The 20,439-nt window shown below is 48.1% G+C and overlaps 1 protein-coding gene across 1 annotated transcript; it reads right to left on the bottom strand.

Annotated features, from left to right (window-relative positions):
* Window positions 1-261: 261 nt before the first annotated feature.
* On the bottom strand, window positions 262-19,362 carry bicra (BRD4 interacting chromatin remodeling complex associated protein). Its single transcript, XM_056284045.1, has 15 exons — window positions 19,243-19,362; window positions 18,465-18,510; window positions 18,295-18,340; window positions 17,672-17,737; window positions 15,305-17,404; window positions 14,922-15,110; window positions 10,991-11,626; window positions 7,392-7,644; window positions 7,175-7,272; window positions 6,570-6,704; window positions 3,740-3,792; window positions 3,472-3,620; window positions 2,417-2,511; window positions 2,223-2,328; window positions 262-2,111 (listed from the first exon to the last, which is right to left on the bottom strand). The coding sequence occupies exons 2-15, from the start codon at window positions 18,503-18,505 to the stop codon at window positions 262-264; spliced, it is 5,817 nt and encodes a 1,938-aa protein (XP_056140020.1). The 5' UTR covers window positions 18,506-18,510; window positions 19,243-19,362.
* Between the last annotated feature and the right edge of the window lie 1,077 nt (window positions 19,363-20,439).

Here is a 20,439-nt window from a genome sequence, read left to right as displayed (position 1 = left end):
TTACAAGGGCGACAGGACTGACCTTTGACCCTGTCCTCGTTTTTAATCCACCCAGGGTTTGAGTTCTGGCTGTAAACGTCAAAGAAATGTCAGGACAATTCAGTTTGGACAAACAAAACCAACTCAGCTTGGCAGAGTACAGTGATACTGTTTTCACAGTGCCCCCCAACCCCCACCCAACCTCCGCAAACCCCCCAGCCCCTTTATTCAACATTTGTTCCTCCCCATCGTCAGTCTGGCTGCTGAGGGGATGAGGGGCTGTTATCTGCTGTGAGTCTGGGGCACCAGGCTTCCGTTGTGGCCCCGGCCACCAACCTGAGGGCGTTGGCCCAGGGAGGAGGACGAGGAGGAAGAAGAGGAGGTGGGGGCTGAGGGTCTGTGAGATGAGGCTGCCGGGCCCCCTGGGCGTTGGCTTTGGTGCGGGTGGGGCCTGCTGCTACTCCCTTTGAGGTGGGGGCCGCGGGCCGAGGGCCCCTGCTGTAGGTTTAGGATGCTATCGATGGCGCACTGGAGGTGCTCGTTCAGGGAGTCGTCGGGGGGGCTGCCGCTAGAGAAGCTGGCATTATCCATGTCAGGGGAGTCCGACTTGCAGCGTTTGGCGGGGAGCGAGGAGTCCCTCGCACACGAGGACTCTGGCGAGGGAGGCCCCGGGGCATGCTGGTCCATTCTAAACGTTCCACCCACCCTGTGTCTGTTTTTCCCACTTGCTCTTTTGAAACTACTCAAGCCCGTCTCTTGGTCTATGTGCTCTCCCCCTCTCTCCTCCTCCCCCTCTTTGTCAGGGAGATGTGCGAGGTGATGGTGTTGTGTGGTTTTAATACCGCGGTTAAAGACCTCCTCCACCCGATCCAGCCCTTGCACGGGGTTGCCCAGCCTGCCCCCTTCCTGACCTGGCTCTGTGTGGTGATGAGATGCCTCCCTGCCCCTCTTCTCCACCGTGACACTGGCTATCACCGTGCGCTCTGAGGGCGGAGACGGGGCCCCGGGTCGGGGGGGCGAGGGCTTGGCTCTAGGGTAGGGCACACTCTCGTCTCCTCCCCCGCCCGGGACCCCTGGCCGGACCCGGGGACTGACGTTCTCCCGGTAGGTCTTACGCAGAGGGAGGCGACAGGTGGTCTGTGGAGGCGTGGTTGTGGAGGCAGGGTTGCGCTTGACCCCGCCCACATCGTGGTGCTCAAGTGTTCCATTCATCTGAGCAGAGGAGGAGCAGGAGGCTACAGATGGTGCTGACGAAGACCAGGGGTGAGAGGAAGCAGAGGAGGCAGAAGGTGGGGCCGTGCTGTGTGGCGCAGTGCCTCTCAGCGGGGTGTTGGACTGAGTGGTCACCACAGTGACAGGTGATGAGGAGGGGGTGGTAGAAGCTGGGGGCTGAGTTCTAACGACACCGGCAGAGGGCGGCGCTGTCAGGCAGGCTTTCGAATGTGACGTTGCCTCTTGTGGGTGGGATTGGGTTTGGCTCTGACATGGGGGAGGATTGCTCTGCTGGGGCTGAGGCGTGGGCGTGTGCACTGGATCCAAGGCGGTGTTGTGGACCACTTTGCTGAATCCCGTCTGGTCCTGTTTGATCTTCAGCTTCAGGCCGATCCGCCTGCGCGCCTCGTAGGTTTTGATGGGCGGCTTGCTGGTTCGCTGCGGAAGGGCGTCGTCGTCGTCATCAGCCACCCGGGAGGCAAAGGAGGTGGCAGAGAATGAGGAAGAATGTGAGGAGGAAGAAAAAGATGACGACGTAGGCGGAGCATGGCTGAAAGAGGAGCTCTGATTGGTGGGTTCAGCCACGGGCCTGGCAGGGGCTGGAGGACAGCTACTGGACCAGGATACAGATGCTCCCCCGCCACCCTGCTTTATCACCAGTTTGGTTGGGGGGAAGGGAGTGGGAGCGGGAGCAGGGGCAGGTGCAGGAGCCGCAGCAGGAGCCGCAGCCGGAGCCGCAGCTGTAGCAGGGACGGGTGGGGGGACAGGGTTTGGGACGACGTTTGGAAGAGGGCCTGGCGCAGGAGCCACTGCGGCCACCCCTACGCTGCTGGAGCCCGGCTCAGAAGAGGAGGAAGAGGGCTGCTGAAGGGCAGTCGCGGCCCCACGCTCCAGCATCCGTGCGTTTGCCACAAACTCCTCTGCAGTGAGAGAGAGAGAAAGCGAGATTTGTCATTAGCTACGTCATTTAGATCAAGAGCGATGGGAAGAGGAGCGCATATTTACAGCAGCTGCAGAACACGGCATCGTACCTGGCCTCTCCTTGGCCAATATCCTGTCCTGACTCAGAGCAATCTTCTCCTCCTGAATGAACATCCGGTCAATCATCACCATCTCTGCCGAGGGGCCCATTCTCTGCTCGGGTTCAAAGACACACATGGACTCATGTCAGCTCGGCGAGAATGAGGAGGACTTTCATCGACAGCGTGCCAGTTCATAAACTTACCTTTGACTCGGCAAAGAGCAGGTAGCGGTATTTATCCAGCATGGCCTGAGTCCTTTTCAGCAGCTGACTGGAGACACTCTCAAACTCGTCGTCCACTGGGGAGGAATGGGAGGGAGGAAAAGGGGTCATTTATATAACAGTGTGGTGTAGGATTGTGCTTATTCTGTACTGAAAGTTACCAAGTATATCGTAGCAATACTACAATGTATTCCATCCATTATCCAAACCGCTTATCCTGCTCTCAGGGCCGCGGGGATGCTGGAGCCTATCCCAGCAGTCATTGGGGGGCAGGCGGGGAGACACCCTGGACAGGCCGCCAGACCATCACACAGGGCCCACACACACACACATTCATACCTAGGGACAATTTAGTATGGCCAATTCACCTGACCTACATGTCTTTGGACTGGGGGAGGAAACCCACGCAGACACGGGGAGAACATGCAAACTCCACACAGAGGATGACCCGGGACGACCCCCAAGGTTGGACTACCCTGGGGCTCGAACCCAGAACCTTCTTGTTGTGAGGCAATCGCACTAACCACTGCGCCACCATGCCGTGATTATTGTTATTATCAGTATTAGTAGTAGTAGTGGTAGTAGTGGTAGTAGTGGTAGTAGTAGTGGTAATAGTATTTTATTAATGACAAAGGAAAAATTGCTTTATTACAGACACCATCCCTACCAACATAACAACACAATACAAACAAGACAAAGGCAAGAAATAGCAAACATGACAGGTACAAACATGTCTACTTCCACCTAGGGGTCAAACTACACAGACAGATCAGGATGAGTGAATTTATTACTGACACGTTCTATGATTCACTGTAGAAAGGATGATTTGTATCAACGGCCCTCTTTTCAAATGCAGATCGCATTTGAAAGTTGAGATGGCATTCTTGATGATCATTAATCTGCCTGTTGCTGTTCTCCCTCCCTTGCTTTTCTTTCCAACAGAAGAGGGTGTAGCCGGATGTGTGTGCGTGTGTGTACGTTGTGTGTGTGTGTGTGTGTGTGTGTGTTTACAGAGTGAAGCGCTATAGGCTGGTTACCTCGTTGATAGTCTTGCGGGGAGTTGGCGGTGCCCTGGTACAGGTGGTAAGGCAGCAGTCTGTGCAGGGAGTCCTCAAAGGAGTTGAAAGGAACGCTGTAGTTTGGGTGAAGCACCGAGCCCTGCTGTTTCCTCAGCTGCTCTAGCATCCTACAGAGGAGCAGCCCCACAAAAACCACAACCATAACGACAACAAGATAGAGCTGGGCAGTATACCAATATGATACCAATATCCTGAAGCCTGTTAAATAACTTTAAAAGAAAAACACCTGGCTTCTTTACTGGGCTCTGCACTGAAAGGCATCTTCATTGTTGTGGTGGTCTGCAAAGACAGCAAGAGATTAACAACATGGATAACAACAAGCAGACCAAGGGTTCAAGTTTCTGAGAAACCTTTTCCAAAAGGTTCGGTGAACTTTAAAAAACAAAAAAAAAAACAAAAAACATTTGCGCCAGTCCCAATACATTTTCTTTTTTTTCTTTTTTGGATGTTTCTCCCTCCCTTTTTCTCCCCAGTGATGCTGTGACATCACTCGTCACAGCATCACTGTCGCTATGGACGCGTCACAGGAAGTCAGACACGCGGAGCACGTTAGACAGTACAGCATGGCTGTGTTTACAACACCAACTCACGTATATGCTGCCATGTATCCCATAATACTAAATTACGCAAAAAAAAAAAAAAACAAACAAAAAAAACAAAAGAAGACGAAGAAAATTACAACCAACTGCTAACTTCTGATGTAGTCTAGTGCCTCCGATGTCTGACTTCCGTCTGCTGTGAAGCTTCCGCTTCCGCTCGGGAAGGGCTAAAAATAGCTCATGGATGCTGCCCCATTGTGTCCGGCCAATTACCCCACTCTTCCGAGCCGTTCCGGTCGCTGCTCCACCCCCTCCGCCGACCCGAGGAGGGCTGCAGACTACCAAACGCCTCCTCCGGCACATGTGGAGTCGCCAGCCGCTTTTCACCTGACAGTGAGGCGTTTCGGCAGGGGGAAGTGGCGCGTGGGAAAATCCCGCTATTCCCCCCAGTTCCCCCTACCCCCCCCTAAACAGGCGCCCTGACCAACCAGAGGAGGCGCTAGTGCAGCGACCAGGACACATACCCACATCCAGCATCCCACCCGCAGACACGGCCAATTGTGTCGTTAACAATAATAATCATAAATCAATCTTATATAGGCGCTTTTCTAACACTCAAAGTGGCTTTACAATAAATGGGGTGAAACAAGACGACAGATAAACATAGCACAAACATACAGGGGTGGATGGGAAGGGGGGCTATGAGAGGGAGAAGCGGCAGCCAGCTATACTCTCCCACTTAAACAGACACAAAAGGACAAGAAAAAAAAAAAAAAAAAAAAAAACAGCAGCACTGAGGACGTTGATTTTCTCTAGGGGCTTACTCCCGTAGCCTATTCCTCCCCCGAGGTATCCACCAGGCAGTGGCACTATTTAACCCATAACTGGGGGCTGGTTCGTGGGCATCAGGGAATATCCACACACCGGTGGGCCTGCGTACCGCACATCTAGGGGCCAGGCCTCCTCCGAGTCCCTTGTAGTTCAGCCAGGGTCCAAGGGGTACCCAGTTACTGTGTGTCGCTACAAGGAGGCACTACATTGGGCTTGCTGTTGGAGAGGCTATGTACTGGCAGGGAGAGACTTACGTGCTGGGCTCTCCTGCTCGCATTTCTGCTGGCCAGCGGTGAAGGTTGAGAGTGAGACGGGACAGGCACAGAACACTACACCGACACACTAGACGCTTCACAACAACCCCACTTCTTACACAAGAATGTCAGACGGGGCGTCGCCTATCCCCGGGTCGGTAGGCAACGGAATAGATAGCCACGCTAACCGGACGCCCTCCGTTACATTTCTACATTTACATTTAATCATTAAGCAGATGCTTTTATCCAAACCAACGTACAGGAGAGTCAGCGATTAACAGATACAGTCGGGTGTTACCAACGGGTATCAAAGAGCGCTACATAGTAACCACACCATATGCAAGAGTGCATGGCAAGTTGAGAGCATTCGTGTAGGTGCACCTTTGAAAACCAAGAGATGGAGAATAGATGGAGAATCAAAGTAGAGAGCAGATTAATATTACCAAAAAACATGCCACGAGAGCATAAAAATGTCAAGTGCAAGTAGAAATGGGCTCAATAGCAGACACTGCCGGGCCCTGTTCACCATTACAATTGAGACACTATAGTAATGGTGTTTACGCAAGTACAGTAATAGCCAGCGCCAATTTGTAATCACTGCAAAGTGCGACTAACAGTCTCATTTCCACTGCAGGAACCTTTTCCACAACTGTGAACATCTGCAGGGATATCTGAACTTTTACGTGGTTTTCCACAAAAGGAACCGGGGCCGATTTTAAATCCTGGAATCATGCTCCCAAGAGATATTTTTGTACCTACCCCAGGGTAGGTGTTTTTCTGCATCCCAAGAACTATTTGAGAGGAGTTTGCACACCAAATTGTGCAGACCGGCCAATTGCAATCGTCACAATGATGCAAGTTTGCCAGGAAATGAACAACTGTGATGTTTAAAAACAGGTAGTTTGCCAGCAAGCAAACAAGCTAACCAGATGAGCAAAATGGAGAAATGGACCGCCCAGGAGGTACAAGCCTAACTGAGCATCTATTAGTACGTCAACCTCGACATCCTCCATGTTGCTTGCAGTTTCGTCACATACCACAATGAGGTCTACAAAATGTAGACATCACGCATTTTGCATCATGGTGTCACAATTTCCAAAATCTTTACAGTTCTTGTAGAGCTGTGGGAAAGCATAATTTCAAGAACTATTGTAGTTCCCCTTTGAGGACTGTTCCAAACTCTTTTAGTTCTACAAAGGTTTCCTGGACCTTGGTGGAAAACTGCCTAAAGATGACTTTATGGATTAACGTAGGCCTGAAAGAGAGACATTTTTTAGGCCTTTCTTGAAGCAAGTGAGTCGGTATGGTTGCTGGAGACCGGGAGCTTGTTCCACCATTGTGGGATCAGGTGAGAGAAAAGTCCCGGACTTGGCGTTTGTCGCTTTGATAATGGGGACAGATAGTAGTCGACCAGACAAAGAACGAACATTACCTGTGTTTGCACTGGGGCAGGAGGCTGTGGAGCTGGCATCTGTGTCAGACCCGTCCCCAACACCTGGATCTGCACCCCAGCTTTCCCCAGAGGCATCCCTCCAACTGAGCTGATCACTCCTGGCTTTGGCTGGACCTTAATTAGAAAAATGGGTTCGAACATATTTGAATACAGTACCTCTGTGTACCTCAGCCAATTATTTGGAAAGTTTTAAAAGTTGCAAATGAGCAAAGCTTAATGGGAATGCAAAAAATATGTTAGAAAAGTTTTTACCCTTGGTTGAGGTGAAAAGGTTGAGGAAAAAACAACAGAATTGGAATTTTCTAAGCAATTCTTATAAACCTTTCATCATTTTCATCTAAACTGTTTAAGATGATGCAGTCCTGCACCTTGGGAAAATGTTTGCTTAAAACCACCTCAAGAAAATGCAACCAATCAATTCCCATGTTTATCTTTTTTATTACTTTTTAAAAGTTTGCTTAAATTTGCATGTGGATGGCTTTTTATCAAAAGTGGTGCTTTGTTCCTCATAACCCGACAGTGCTTGGTAACATTAATAACACCAAAATAAACAGTCTCATCGATGCCTCAGGGATGTGACCCACCTGTGCAGGCTGCGTAAGGCTTGCTGGAGTGACAGTCTGGTTCCCCATTGCTCCGCCTGGTCCTTGGACTCCTGAGAATACCTGCAAGTCACTTGATGCTAAAAAGAAAAAGAAAAAAAATTCGTATGCACAGATACTTGAAGAAATATTAAAAGTAAAATCTATGCAAAATTTTTTCCTGTTTTTGTTTATTTATTTAATTATTCGGGTAACCTACCTGGGACAGGATTCTTAACCAGCACAGATGTCTGCTGCAGCATCGGGGGAAGCTCAGCAGGCGGACCAGCAGCAGCAGCAGAGGATGATGTCGATGATGACATCACTACTTTGTCAATAGGCACATCTTGCTGGGAGCTGAAGTGACTCGTGGCCAGTGGAGGTTGAGGCACGGGCTGAGGCAGAGGTTGAGGCTGATTCAGAGCCAGAAGCTGAGCGGGCTGCTTGACCTGAAGGAGTATGTTCTGCTGGACCTGAGAACAGACAAGCACAGACAGCTGTTTATTGAGAGGTCTGGTCCACAAGGAAGACAGGGTCAGTCAGTAACACCTTCTGAAACAAAATGATAAAAAAAAAATTGAACCACAATCTTTTTTCTTTTTTTTTTCCCATGAGAAACACAGTTTGGGAAGGCACGGTGGTCCTGGGTTCGAACCCTAAGTTTGTCCAACCTTGGGGGTCATCCCAGGTCGTCCTCTGTATGCAGTTTGCATGTTCCCCCCGTGTCTGCGGTGGGTTTTCTCCGGGTGCTCCGGTTTCCCCCACCGTCATAAAGACACGCATGTTAGGGTTAATACTCCTGCCTGTGCCCCTGACTGAGGCATGGCAAGACGAACTGGAGTTGGTGCCCGGGCGCCGTACGGCGGCTGCCCACTGCTCCTTGCTACACAGGTAGGATGGGTTAAATGCAGAGAGGGATTTCCCTACGGGGATCATTAAAGTTAAAAAAAAAATAAATAAAAAAAGCATTGCCAAATACAAACCCCTGAGTACTTGCTCCAGTGTCTGGTTGCTTATTTTGGCTGGACTGGACCAGCGGGCCAGCCCTAAAACGTGAATGTCTGTCTATGATCATGTTTACAGTGACTGAGTGATCATGTCACGCGACTGAGTTGCTGGATCAGGTGACCAATGACGTCGCTGAAGTTACACAATTGGTCGGTCGACCGACGACGTCGCCGGTAAACACAGAAGTGGGAGTTTTCCTATTGGCCGTTGCTCTTTCAAAATGAATCGACGCAGCGGGTCCGGCTCATTCCACGTTTATCGCAAACGGAACAGTTTGCTGCTCTTTCCACATCTGGTTATGCACTGTGGCAGTCCAGCATAGAGCAGAGCAGGAGAGGAAACAGCTCTCCATGCACCCAGAGGCACGAGGGAGAGCGCACGGTTAAAGCACCCCAAATAACAATCACTCTGACAAAACACTCAACACAGAGCGAGACAAAATACCCAACACGGAGCGAGTCGTAGAAAAACGAGACATCTGCAGATGACAGATGAAAGAGGAGGGGGAGCTAAGAGATAATTAGAACAGTTACAATTACAATTAAATCAAGTTCTCTTTCAAATCAAACATCTCAAGATATGAGTGGAAAGTCTTGTTCTTGCAACTGCATTTTCAAAAAATTTTTTTTTTTTACTTGAATGTGGCTTAACCGTGTCATGTGACGGATACATGGATAATTGCAATCAGACATAAAACAAGGGCAAATTGCATTCAGCTGCAAAACTTTACGGGCGTATTTGCGCTGTAATATCATTAGCACAATACTTTTTTGTGAACCGGACCTTGAGAGACGGGGCAGATAGCGGTTGCAAGTGATGCACAACTCATGGTGCGTTCAGCAGCCGCAATCCATTTTTTGTCAATTCGCCAGTGAGTCTTACAGACTCACTCTACACATACATAATACATATTACATAATACATAGTGAGCGTGAGTGAGGGTGAGTCAGAGGGAAATATGAGTAGAAAGTACTGTTCTTGCAACTGCATTTGTAACCTTTTGTTTTCTTTTAACTTGAACGTAGCTTAACCATGTCATGTGATATACTACTTCAGTACAATTTAACAACAAATATTACTGGGACCACTACAGAAAACTGCAGAGGAACATTTAATATCCAGGAATTCACATTATAGACACTACCACTGACTATCCCTATAACAAACTGGCCACAATTTCAAACACTGACCATACACGGTCCAGCCATATACCAGGATTTGGCCTAGTCTTCTTTCTTTTTAGATGTGAAGCACCTCATGAACCTGGCTTTTAACTCACTTACTCATAAGCTGATGCCGGCAGCCATACCAACATGTACCCTGGCTATACTAAATGATGGAAGCCAAGCAGTTATGAGCTTGGCTAATACTTGGATGGGAGACGTCCCAGGAAACTGAGTGGTGTTGGTGGGCCAGGAGGGGGCTGTCTTCCATCTGGTCCTAATAAAGTCATCCATCCGTCCGTTATCCAAACCGCTTATCCTTACTTAGGTTCGTGGGATGCTGGAGCCTATCCCAGCAGTCATTGGGCAACAGGCGGGGAGACAACCTGGACAGGCCACCAGTCCATCACAGGGCCCACTAACACACACACACACACACACACACACACACACACACCTAGGGACAATTTAGTACAGCCGATTCACCTGACCTACATGTCTTTGGACTGTGGGAGGAAACTGGAGCACCCGGAGGAAACCCACGCAGATATGGGGAGAACATGCAAACTCCACACAGAGGACGACCCGGGATGACCCCCAAGGCTGGACTACCCCGGGGCTTGAACCCAGGACCTTCTTGCTGCGAGGCCACCTAACCACTGCACCACTGTGCCGCCTAATAAAGTCAAGTCAAGTCAATTTTATTTGTATAGCCCAATATCACAAATAATATCACAAACAACAAATATCAAAATCACAATGCCCCAGTGCAGTGATGGGGACACTGTGCTGTAGGAGATGCCGTCCTTCGGATGAGACATTAAACCGAGGTCCTGACTCACTGTGGTCATTAAAGAGCCCATGGCACTTATCACAAAGAGTAGGGGGTTCCCCGGTGTCCTGGCAAAATTCCCAACCTGGCTCTCTCCATCTGGCCACCTAATCATCCCCCCATGTAACTGGCTCAATGATTCCTCCCTCTCCACCTCAAGCTGATGTGTGGTGAGCGTTCTGGCGCAAAATGTCTGCCGTGCATCACCCAGGTGGTGCTACACACTGGTGGTGGTTGAAGTGAGTTACCCCCTACAATGTGAAGTGGTCTGGGTGTCCAGACAAGCGCCATATAAATGTAATCCATTATTATTATCATATTACTTTTTCTCACATTCAGCTATAACATCTGTGTAAATTGGGGGGGAGGGTACGACCCCTTCAAAATAAAAGTTGAGAGAGAACATCTAAAAATATAAGCTGCCGTACAATGTTAAAGACTTGAATTAACGTTAGAATCCTCATTGGTAAAAAGAAAATTGGGAAAAACATCCATGTGGCGGTTAGCCCTTAGATGGAGGCGTTCACAACCCATGAAGGTGTACACACGTGTTTGGTTTATGTAATTTGCAGATATGGAGGTTTTCGCCTGACAACATTGTGAGGGACATTTTTTGGACTATACTGAGCAAGTGACTCTGGTCTTATCAGTTGATGTTTGTTCGCTTGGTCTGTGTTCTTTAATTGTCATGTGTGAAATTGTTATTTCATGTTTTTTTTTTTTATGTTTTCACTTCAACATAGTGCCAGATTACAAAATGAATTTCCTTCAAGGAACAATAACATTTGATCCAAACTAGGTCAACCAACAACCTACCTGGTGCAGCTTGTCCAGCAGCTGTTTCTGTTGATGAGAAGGCTGAGTGATGCCAGACAGCGTCTGGATTCGAGCGCCTACCAGCTGCAGGTGGTGCTGCTGCTCTGCCGTCAGGCCCTGGAGGGGGACTTGGGCTTTCACTACTGTGCTGGTGGGGGTGCTGACCGTGGGTGCTGTGAACTGGTGCTGCGCAGCCGGAGGGGGCTTGGGGGAATGAGAAGCCGGAGGCATGTCCTGCTGGAAAGGAGCGGGCTGAGATGGGGGCCGTGCCTGAGGCTGGAGCTGGACCTGGATGTGAGCGGGCTGAGGCTGCGGCTGGGGCTGTTGCGGCTGGCTCTGGGGGGCCTGCTGGGGGGACCCGGGGGGGATCTGGTTGTGGACGATGAAGAGTGGTGTGTGTGAAGAGGGCGTGCACGAGCGAGAGGGGGTCTGGGACTGTGGCTGAGGCTGAGGCTGGGAGGGGGGTCGAGATTGTTGCTGATGGTGTGGGGACTGGATGGGCTGGCTCAGGGTGAGGGGAGACTGGGAGGGCTGGGGGCTGTCGGCCAGCGGGGGCGCTGTGGCATGAGTGGTCAGAGCCACAGAAGGGGACATGCTCTGGATCTTCAAGGGCTGTTGATGTCCACTTGAGGGCACCTGAAGAAATGTAAATCAAAACATACTGATCTTCAGGCACCATAAATATCATGCATTTTAAGTAGAAAAAAAAGACACGTGATGCAAAAAATTACTGAAAATTAATATTTTCTGCAGGCATCAATTGTAGGAATCAATACATATTCATACAAAGTTCAAATTATCTACAGAACTACATAAATGTGGGGTAAATGACACACTAATAAAATAGGCAGTAATAGTAGACAAAAAATGTAGAAGCTGCTAATAAAAAAGCGGCAGTCCCATCAATTATGTCTTAATTCACATAGTCAACAAAAAAAAAAGAAAGAAAGGGGGGGGGGTCGATTTGGTGAGCCAAAAGAAAACAGCTGACGAAAGCGAGAGGTAAAGAACTGCGGGCCTGTAATGGTAGAGAAGGGGGTCATCTGAAGACTTCAGGGCAGGTGATGGGGGGCTGGGTTGGGGAGGCTAGTATGGCCTGTGTGTCATTATACTGCTACGACGTAGTGAAACAAGAGCATACAGAGTAGCAGAAAGTTGAAGAAAAAGTGGGTGAAAGTGTGGTGGGATGGGGGTTGAGATTTAATTTACTACGTGCAGGTGAGAGTCTTAAGTCACCGGTTCCTTAAAAACCTCTAAAGCAATGATGTCAATGAAGATTTTTGGATCTCCTTTGCCAATCTTTCTGTTCTTAAAATATGAAAAGGTTGTTAAGTGTTATGGCTGTTAGTGGATACACAAGTGGAGATGACAAATGGCATAACCATCACATGTTTAAATAGCTTATTTTTCTATTTTTTTTTTAAAAATTATTTTTCAAAAATATTTTGCTATGGCCACGGATTGCTGTGTCCCCATTCTGGACCTAATCCAGCCTGTAGTGAGGCCAGCAAAGAAAACAAAAAACTCGATTTACCTACACGTCTAGACACCATAATGGTTTTCATCTTCATAAAAAAGGTGTAATATCAGCAGTTGCTACGGCCATTTAAGTTCCCTTTATAATCATATACATATAAAAAGTACCATGGACCTTCAAATGCAATGACATTTATGTGCCCTGGCTGTCTCAGCCCTTAAAACTATATATAAGGAAATAATAACAAAAACAACAAAGAAGAAAAATAATGAATCTATGAAAGTTCTGTAAGGACTCTACTGTTCGTTACTCTGACTGCCTGGGGGTAAAAGGTGTCTTTGAGGCAGCTGGTCCAGTTATCTCAATTATCGCCTTTGTTTTCTCAACATTTAGGGGGAAGTTGTTATCGTGACTACATATGTATAGGTCCCTCACCTCCTTCCTATAGGCGTCTTCACTGTTGTTGTTTATCAGTGCAATTACTGTGTCATCTGCGAATTTCACTATGCCGTTAGGATACGTGGCAACAGAACAGACTATAGAGTAAGGGACTAAGACAACAACCCTGCCGTGCTCCTGTGTGGAGAACTATGCTACCTGCTCTCACTGTCTGAGGCCTGCCGGTCAGAAAGTCATACAACCACTTACAGATTGAATTACAAAAACCAAGGTCCCTAAGCTTTATACCGATTTAGATGGTACAATGATATTAAATGCAGAGCTATGATCAATAAACTTTCTGACATAGGTGTTTTTTCCTCCAAAGTGTTTTAACACAGTATGCAGAGCCAATGACACAGCGTCTTCCACACATCTATTTGACCGATAAGCAGGTCAAAGCAACAGGTCTGTAGTCATTAAGATGGGATACAGGTGATTTTTTTTGGGTACAGGCACAATAAGTGTTTTCTTAAAGCTTTTGGGAACCACACACAACGACAATGACAGGTTAAAAAGGTCCGGAAAAAACATTCGATAGCTGACTAGCACAGGTCTTAAGGACACAAGATGGGATGCCATCTGGGGGGGGGGTGCTTTTGCGTGTCACTGATGGCACACAAGGTATGAGGAAGACAACGGTGGAAGGTAAGATCGGAACTGGACAGTCGTGTTTTGTGGAGGGGGACGTTAATTTATGCTAAGCAAAGTTAACTTTTTACTGCACCTTCATGAGCAAATAAATATATCTATAAAGATGAAGAAATCCATGACTGTGCATTACTGAAAGAAAAACAGCCAAGTAACAGTGTCTTACATGGAGGCAGCCTCTTGACACCTCTATGAAAGTTTTACTGAGTTAACATGTGGATGGATGTGGATTCATATAATTGGGCACCGAAATGATGACACACTTTGGAGGTCGGTACAGCTGGTGACGGTGGGTTGGTCGGAAGTGCTCAAAGAAGGTGGTAATCAAGGGGTGCACACGTAGGATTAATGGGTGGCCCTTTAGAGTGACCTTTCTCGGGGGCACATATATTTTTCCTTATATTCTGCTGCATGAGGCATACGTTCAAGGTGGCAAACATGCATTAAGCCCAACATGCTTTAAGCCTGAAATATTCTTTGGGGTTTCTCCTCTTTTCATCCCAATTTTGTCAAATTCCTTGTTGTACAAAGGCCCCGTCCTAGCATGACCCCCTACAGGGTTCGGAGGGTGCATTCCATGTGCGTCCTCCAATATCAGCTTTTAACCCACCAGCTGTAAGTTTCTCCGGGGGAACCCAAAGCATGTGGAGGCTCATGCTATATTTCCCTCCAGATCTACCCACGGCTGCACAGGTGCCCCGCCACATGTAGGGCCACTAACTGCAATGGTGGTACACACTCGCCACCCAGGAGCACCGATAATTGTGCTCCCTGTGACACCCAGTCAAGCATGCGGCACAACCAGCATTCAAGCCATGAGCCAGCACTGGGAAGCTAGCATATTAGTCTACTGTGCCACCCATGCACCCCGACTAGCAATATAATTCATATTTCATTATGAATTAGGATGGAAATTCATGATGCGAGAAATTGTTTACAATTAATGATAACAATGCTGGGGAAAGACAAAGCTGACAGTTCTAGTTGATTTGGTAACACAATTCTATGATTACGCATACAGGTTAACATTAAAACATCAAGATGGACAACACACACTGAGGACATGGACAGATGAAGAAGCTCTTAGATGAAAGCAAGGGGGTTAAAACCCACACAGGGTGCAAACAAATCAGAGGAAATGTATGAGCTTAGGAATTGCATGGCATTTGTTGTGGGACAACTTATGATTACAACGTAGGAGATAGTAGCTAATGCAAGAGAAGAAGCAGAATAGAGTGGTGATATGGAAAGATAAGATTATTGGGACGAACAATGCCCTAACACAGTGGCGGCAGCAGCAGTAGCAGCAGCAGCAGCAGCAGCAGCAACAAGTGGGTGGGGCTTAACACGAAGGGGCATTTCTACCTGCTTTACCACTGCTGCCATGTGGGAGGGGCCAGGGGAGGGGCTGGGACTCTGACCCACCCGTGAGTCAGCTAACTGGCTGTCATGGACAAGGGGGGCTGGACCAGAGATGTTGTTGCCGCTGACGATAACAGATGCTGGTACGCCCACAGAGGGGGTGGAGTCATTCTCTGTTTGGTGGTGCTGCTCCTGACACAAGTACATTTACCATTTCAGGACGACGGATGGAGGAAGGGAGGGAGGAAGGGGGAATGGAAGGCAGGGGAAGTAGAATAGTAAACCAAAGATATCAGACCAAAATACAACTCCATGCATGTTATCTTTTATTAACCAATGTTAATGGTACACAATCATAGCAAGCATGCAAAGAGTATAACGCTGACCTGTTGTAGGAACATTTGCAGAGACTCCTGGCTGAGAATCATGCTGGATCCCTGGTTGGTGAAAAGCACCCTCCCTGGGCTGTGTTGAGCCTGGGGGGTGGGCAACCCCACAGCTGTCACAGAGGAAGAGGTGGCCACAGACATGGACGGAGAGGAGGAAGGGACTGAGGCTGCTGTGGATACAGCGGGGGCAGGCTGCATTGTGAGGATAGATGTCTGCGGCACATGCTGCTGGGGAGTGTGAGCAGCCTGGTCCGTGGAACTTCCCAGCACAGTGACACACTCCCCAGGCTGACCTTGAGCCATGGCTACTGCTCCAGTACTGCTGCTGCTGGGGACTCCGCCAGCCTGGGGCTGGAGGGCTGGTTGAAGGCTGACCGCTGGGCTAAGCCCCTCCACCTGACTCAACATGGTCAGGGAGTTTTGAATAGGCATGCTCTGGATGACCGTCTGAGCGTGACCTGTGACAGGGTGGCTCTGTGTTTGGTTCTGACTCTGAGCCAAAGATACAGGCATCTGAAAAAGGGTGGGTGGAGCCATCTGGCCAGGCTGTAGCTGGATGGGCCCAGAGAGGATATGAGCAGCCCCAGAATGACCTTGTGAGGTCAACACCTGGCCCAGATTGATGTTTTGGTTAGCAGCAAGGATCTGGTTGGCAATGAGCTGTCCACCTGGACCCTGACTGGTTATGATGTGCCCCCCTGGATGCTGCGTCAGGATCTGTCCACCTGCTTGAAGCTGTGGAAGGAGAAACTGGTGGTTCTGACCCTGCAGAACAGTCTGAGAGGGGATGACAATGCTGCCTGGTTGGTTTAACAAGTGCACACTGAGGGGTTTGCCTGATGGCTGCCCTGCTTGTTGCTTGAACAGGGCAGATTGGAACTGAGGGCTTTGCGATGCAGCCTGCGTGCTCAGGACCACATTGGAGCCCGCCTTGCCTGTCAGGAAGGCTACATTCTGTGCTGCAGAAACTGGGAGTTGCTGCAATCCTAGAGCCTTGTTGGCATCGTTTTGCAGGGCATGGGTTGTGGGCTGTGGCTGTGGCTGCTGTTGCTGTTGCTTGAAGAGCTTGGGCTGAATGGCTCCCCCCTGAGGGGGCTTGGGCTGGATGGGCGTCGGTGTGCGCTGGATGATCACGTTCTGCATAATTTGGCCTTGAGTTTGTGTTTGGGGGCCAATTCCTGTGCTTAGAGGGGTGGTGCCAAAGCCCACCAGCCCAGGGGGAGCAGTCATCGTGCCACCACTGCTGCTGTTGGTACTGCTGACACATACGGCTGGTCCATTTAAACCTGGAGATCCCAGAGTGGCTTTGCCCCCTTGGATCAAAAGTCCACCACCAGAACTTAAAACTGAGCCTCCAAGTCCAGGCTGCGTCCCTGCACCTGATACCTCTGGTGCAGGCTGGTGCAACTGGTAGCCACCCATAGCTTTGGCCAGGATAGGCTGCCCAGACTGGTTGATAGTCATGACTGTAGGTTGGCCCACAACCTGAATCTGTCCAATACCCAAATGTCCTGACTGACCTCCATTAGGGAGAGCTTGGAGACTTGAAATGGGTTGAAGAGTCACATTACCCAGGCCCACAGACTGCATAAATGGCTGAACACTAATGGCCTTGTTCATCACCTGGGGTTGAAGCTGTAGGCCCTGATGAGCCAGCACTGATCCCAGCATGTCAGTGGTGGCGTTGGGAGGAGTGGCTGTGGAGCTGGGGCCTGATCCAGGGAAGATTGCTGCCGTTCCCCCAACGCCAACTCCTATTCCTACACCAACCGCAGTGCCTCCAGTCCCAGAAAGGCTGGCATCAGGCAGCGTCTGGACCACCTGTGTGAGGCCGGGGATCCCAAAGGAACCCAGGTCCAGCTCATCCTCTGCCTCCTGCAGGCTTTGCTCTGTGATGTTGGCTTCGGCCAAGCTCTGCTGCAGGATGTCACATGGCTCATGATTTGTCCCAATGCCATTGCTCCCGCCTTCACCACCTGGGGATCCTCCCAGGATGTCGTCATCCTCCAGGAAATCAAGGTCCACACTGACCCGGGGTAGGCCTGCTGGCTCGCTGGCCGACAGCTGGACAGTGGGCTGGACCTCTGAAACATGGCCCTGGAAAGAAAAAAAAAAAAAAAAAGGAAGAGTGAAACCAGGCGATAGCATGAAGATTGGCAATGAGATGGGATGGAGAAGAGTGGAACTGCCCAAACAGAGTGATGCTAACATGGCAGGCCTCACTCCAAAAACACTTCAGAGGTCATGTCATAGCCAATCGAAGCTTGGAGGGTGTAGGTGTGTTAGTGGAGAAGGCGGGAGCAGGGAGGTGCATGCTACATACATAGGCGGAAAACAGAAGGGGTTTTGGGGGATGTTACTCACCCCAGCGGTAGAGAAGAACGAGCTGGAGGGGTCACTCGAACCATCCAAAAGATCGTCAGTGTCCAACTACAGACACACCCACCCAGGATAGGACAGACAGAAACCAAACGCACCCAAACCAGCAGGCAAAAGCCACCAGGACAGAGAAACAGACAGACGGTCAAACAGAAGAGGGCAAAGAAGGGACAGCTCACAAAGCAGAGAACCCAAGATTGTAAAAACCAGGGAAAAAGATAATATAAGACAAAGAGGTAAAAGAACGGGAGCAGCACAGGGTTGGGAGGTGTTAGTATTAGCCATCTCATTTTGTGAATTAGCCATAATAAAAGAAAAGGGAAGGCAGGCTTGAACTGGAACCATAAAATGTGCATTCAAAAAGGCAAAGACAACTATAAGCAGGGAGAGCCCAACGAAACAGCGTGATAAAAATCAGCTAGTAGGGATGTGGGAGGGAGGGGGATGTATCAAAGCGTAATCTGTAAGGGACTGAAGTATGTCATGTAAGCACTGGCAAAAAAAAAAAAGAAAATAAATAATGCAAAGCCTTGTCACTTCGAGGTGTGACAACTGTAAATCAAAAGCCTTGGAGATGTAGCTTCTTCAGACATATCGCTCATACTCACATGGGTCTCTGATCCATGAAGAAAGTCATTGAGAGCTTCTGGGTCACTGCAGGAGAAGACCGTATGATTCAGAAGGGGACAAGGTAGGATTCTAACTGGCTGGGAAAAGAAATTAATAAAACCAAAAAGGAACTGTAGCGTGTTGTTGCACTGCCTCAAGAATGACTTACCAAATTACATCTAGCAGGCACCTGCCGTCTTCATCATCCATGACAACTGCAAAACATGACAAAAGAAGAGTTGAAAGCTTTAGTTGGAGAATATAACAACAGGTCATTGGTTTCAGAATGACTAAAACCTTAATAAAAGAAACACACAAAAATGCTCGTCCAATCCAGATTTTATATATGTGAGTGTGTGTTGTGTTAATACATAAACCTTATATACCATATACCCACTCAAACATCATAATCTTGAACTTTGTGGGGTAGGCTACAATTATGTGCACCTTAGGCTACTTTGTGAATTGGACAACAACACACTGTTTGTTTTGATTCTACAAAACTGGATATCTCATTGTTATATTGTTATTTCATTACCAAGTAAGTTTCCCACTACCAAGAATCTAGCAGTGTATTTTATTTTAGATTTAATAGATCCTTTCATCCATCGAAAACTTCCACTGAATAGAGCAGAAGTATAATAATTGATTGCAACATGGTCAAAATTAGAAACAACCAAAAATGACTGCAAAGGTCAAGACTTTAGAGCCTTCACTTTGTATGAATAAAATATTAGTAAGAGAATGCTGAGTATGAGGCAAGAAGAGAGATAGCAGGGATTGAAGAAAAAATAAAAAACAAAACTTCCCAACGACCAAAACTCAAGCAGATTAGAATGAGCAAGGAGGGTACATCACCGAAAGGTGATGCAAGATTTTATTTCTTTTTGAAAGATGAGTTATCAGCCTGTGACGGAAGGTGGCAGAAGGTTACTCTACTGTCTGACCGGAACGGGAAGGTTACTCCACCATTGGGGAGCCAGGTGGGAGAGGAGACAAGGGCAGATGGAGTCATGAGCGGATAAGAGATGGGGGAGCCAAGTGGCCGGGAGAGACCACGAGCTATGACCTGATGGGACTTTCAATCATATTCATTCAACATGAAAGAACTGCAGCCCAATTTCCCCCTTGTGTGACCTATATTTCAGGGTACTAAAAAATAATAAGATGGAGGTAACTTTAAGGAGTCGCTCTTAATATATACAGTAGGGCTGGGCAGACAAAATCAAACATTACAGTACTTCTGACTGAATACCTCCATACTGATAATGTAATGACAATATGAGGATGACTGTCGGTGTTTCCATGACATAGTTACTCACAAAAAAACAAAAACAAAAAAAAAACATGTGAAAAATGATCATGACTAATGTGGATATGATGACCAAGCAGGAAGACATTCACTGTTCATTTCACTCAGCTAAAACAGTCGAATAAGTTCAGAAAATTGTCTCGCTTCAATTTAATGCAGCCTTTTAAACCAGGGAATGACAACATTTAAAGTTATATCACCATATTATCAGAACCACAACACCAGATGATATCTAGTCTTAAATCACAAGATCGATATAATATTAACATATTATTCCCTAGCTCAAACATGTAGTCCAAAAAGTCCAAAATGTCCAGACACAATTATGTACAAGGCCAAGTAGCACCTTGGGTGCATGCAGTTGTACCATTTGCGAACCAATAGGAAATGAAACTTTAATCTGGCAGTCTACCCACCGAGCTACTTATACCAACTTTCAGTCAACAACAGTTCAGGCCCCATGTCAGCAAGCATTCTACCTACTGAAGTGTCCTTGAGCAAAACACAGAACCCTGACCGGTTTCAGCAATATATTCCTATTACTACCCAGGGCTCTGACCTCCCTATAGAGGGGTCAGGTGAAGAGCATTTCCCAGTGACCTCAAAAAGGTATCACAACCATCTCCATTCACACTCACACGCCTCAACTTTATAGAAATAGTAATAACAACAATAATAACACATTCATTAGTAGTGTAGCACTTTGCAAGGTACACAAAAGCAATACGCCGAAAACATGCAACGTTGTTTAATTTGTACTCCCCCATCACTTCTGCAGTCAACACAAAAAAAACGTGCATTCCTGAGAATATTTTTTTCCCCATTTAAGATT

This window comes from Lampris incognitus, chromosome 7, assembly GCF_029633865.1.
Source record: "Lampris incognitus isolate fLamInc1 chromosome 7, fLamInc1.hap2, whole genome shotgun sequence".
NCBI classification, from domain to species: Eukaryota; Metazoa; Chordata; class Actinopteri; order Lampriformes; family Lampridae; genus Lampris; species Lampris incognitus.
The sequence above is the reverse complement of the archived record's forward strand: the minus strand, read 5'-3'. Positions and strand labels throughout refer to the sequence as shown.

Coding starts and splice junctions, on each gene's coding strand:
- bicra (XM_056284045.1), bottom strand. CDS start 18,505: ATGGATGATGAAGACGGCAGGTGCCTGCTAGATGTAATTTG. Junction 7,645..10,990: donor TGCTGGACAAGCTGCACCAG/GTAGGTTGTTGG, acceptor GTCTGTTCTCAG/GTCCAGCAGAACATACTCCT. Junction 2,329..2,416: donor TGCTCTTTGCCGAGTCAAAG/GTAAGTTTATGA, acceptor TTTGAACCCGAG/CAGAGAATGGGCCCCTCGGC.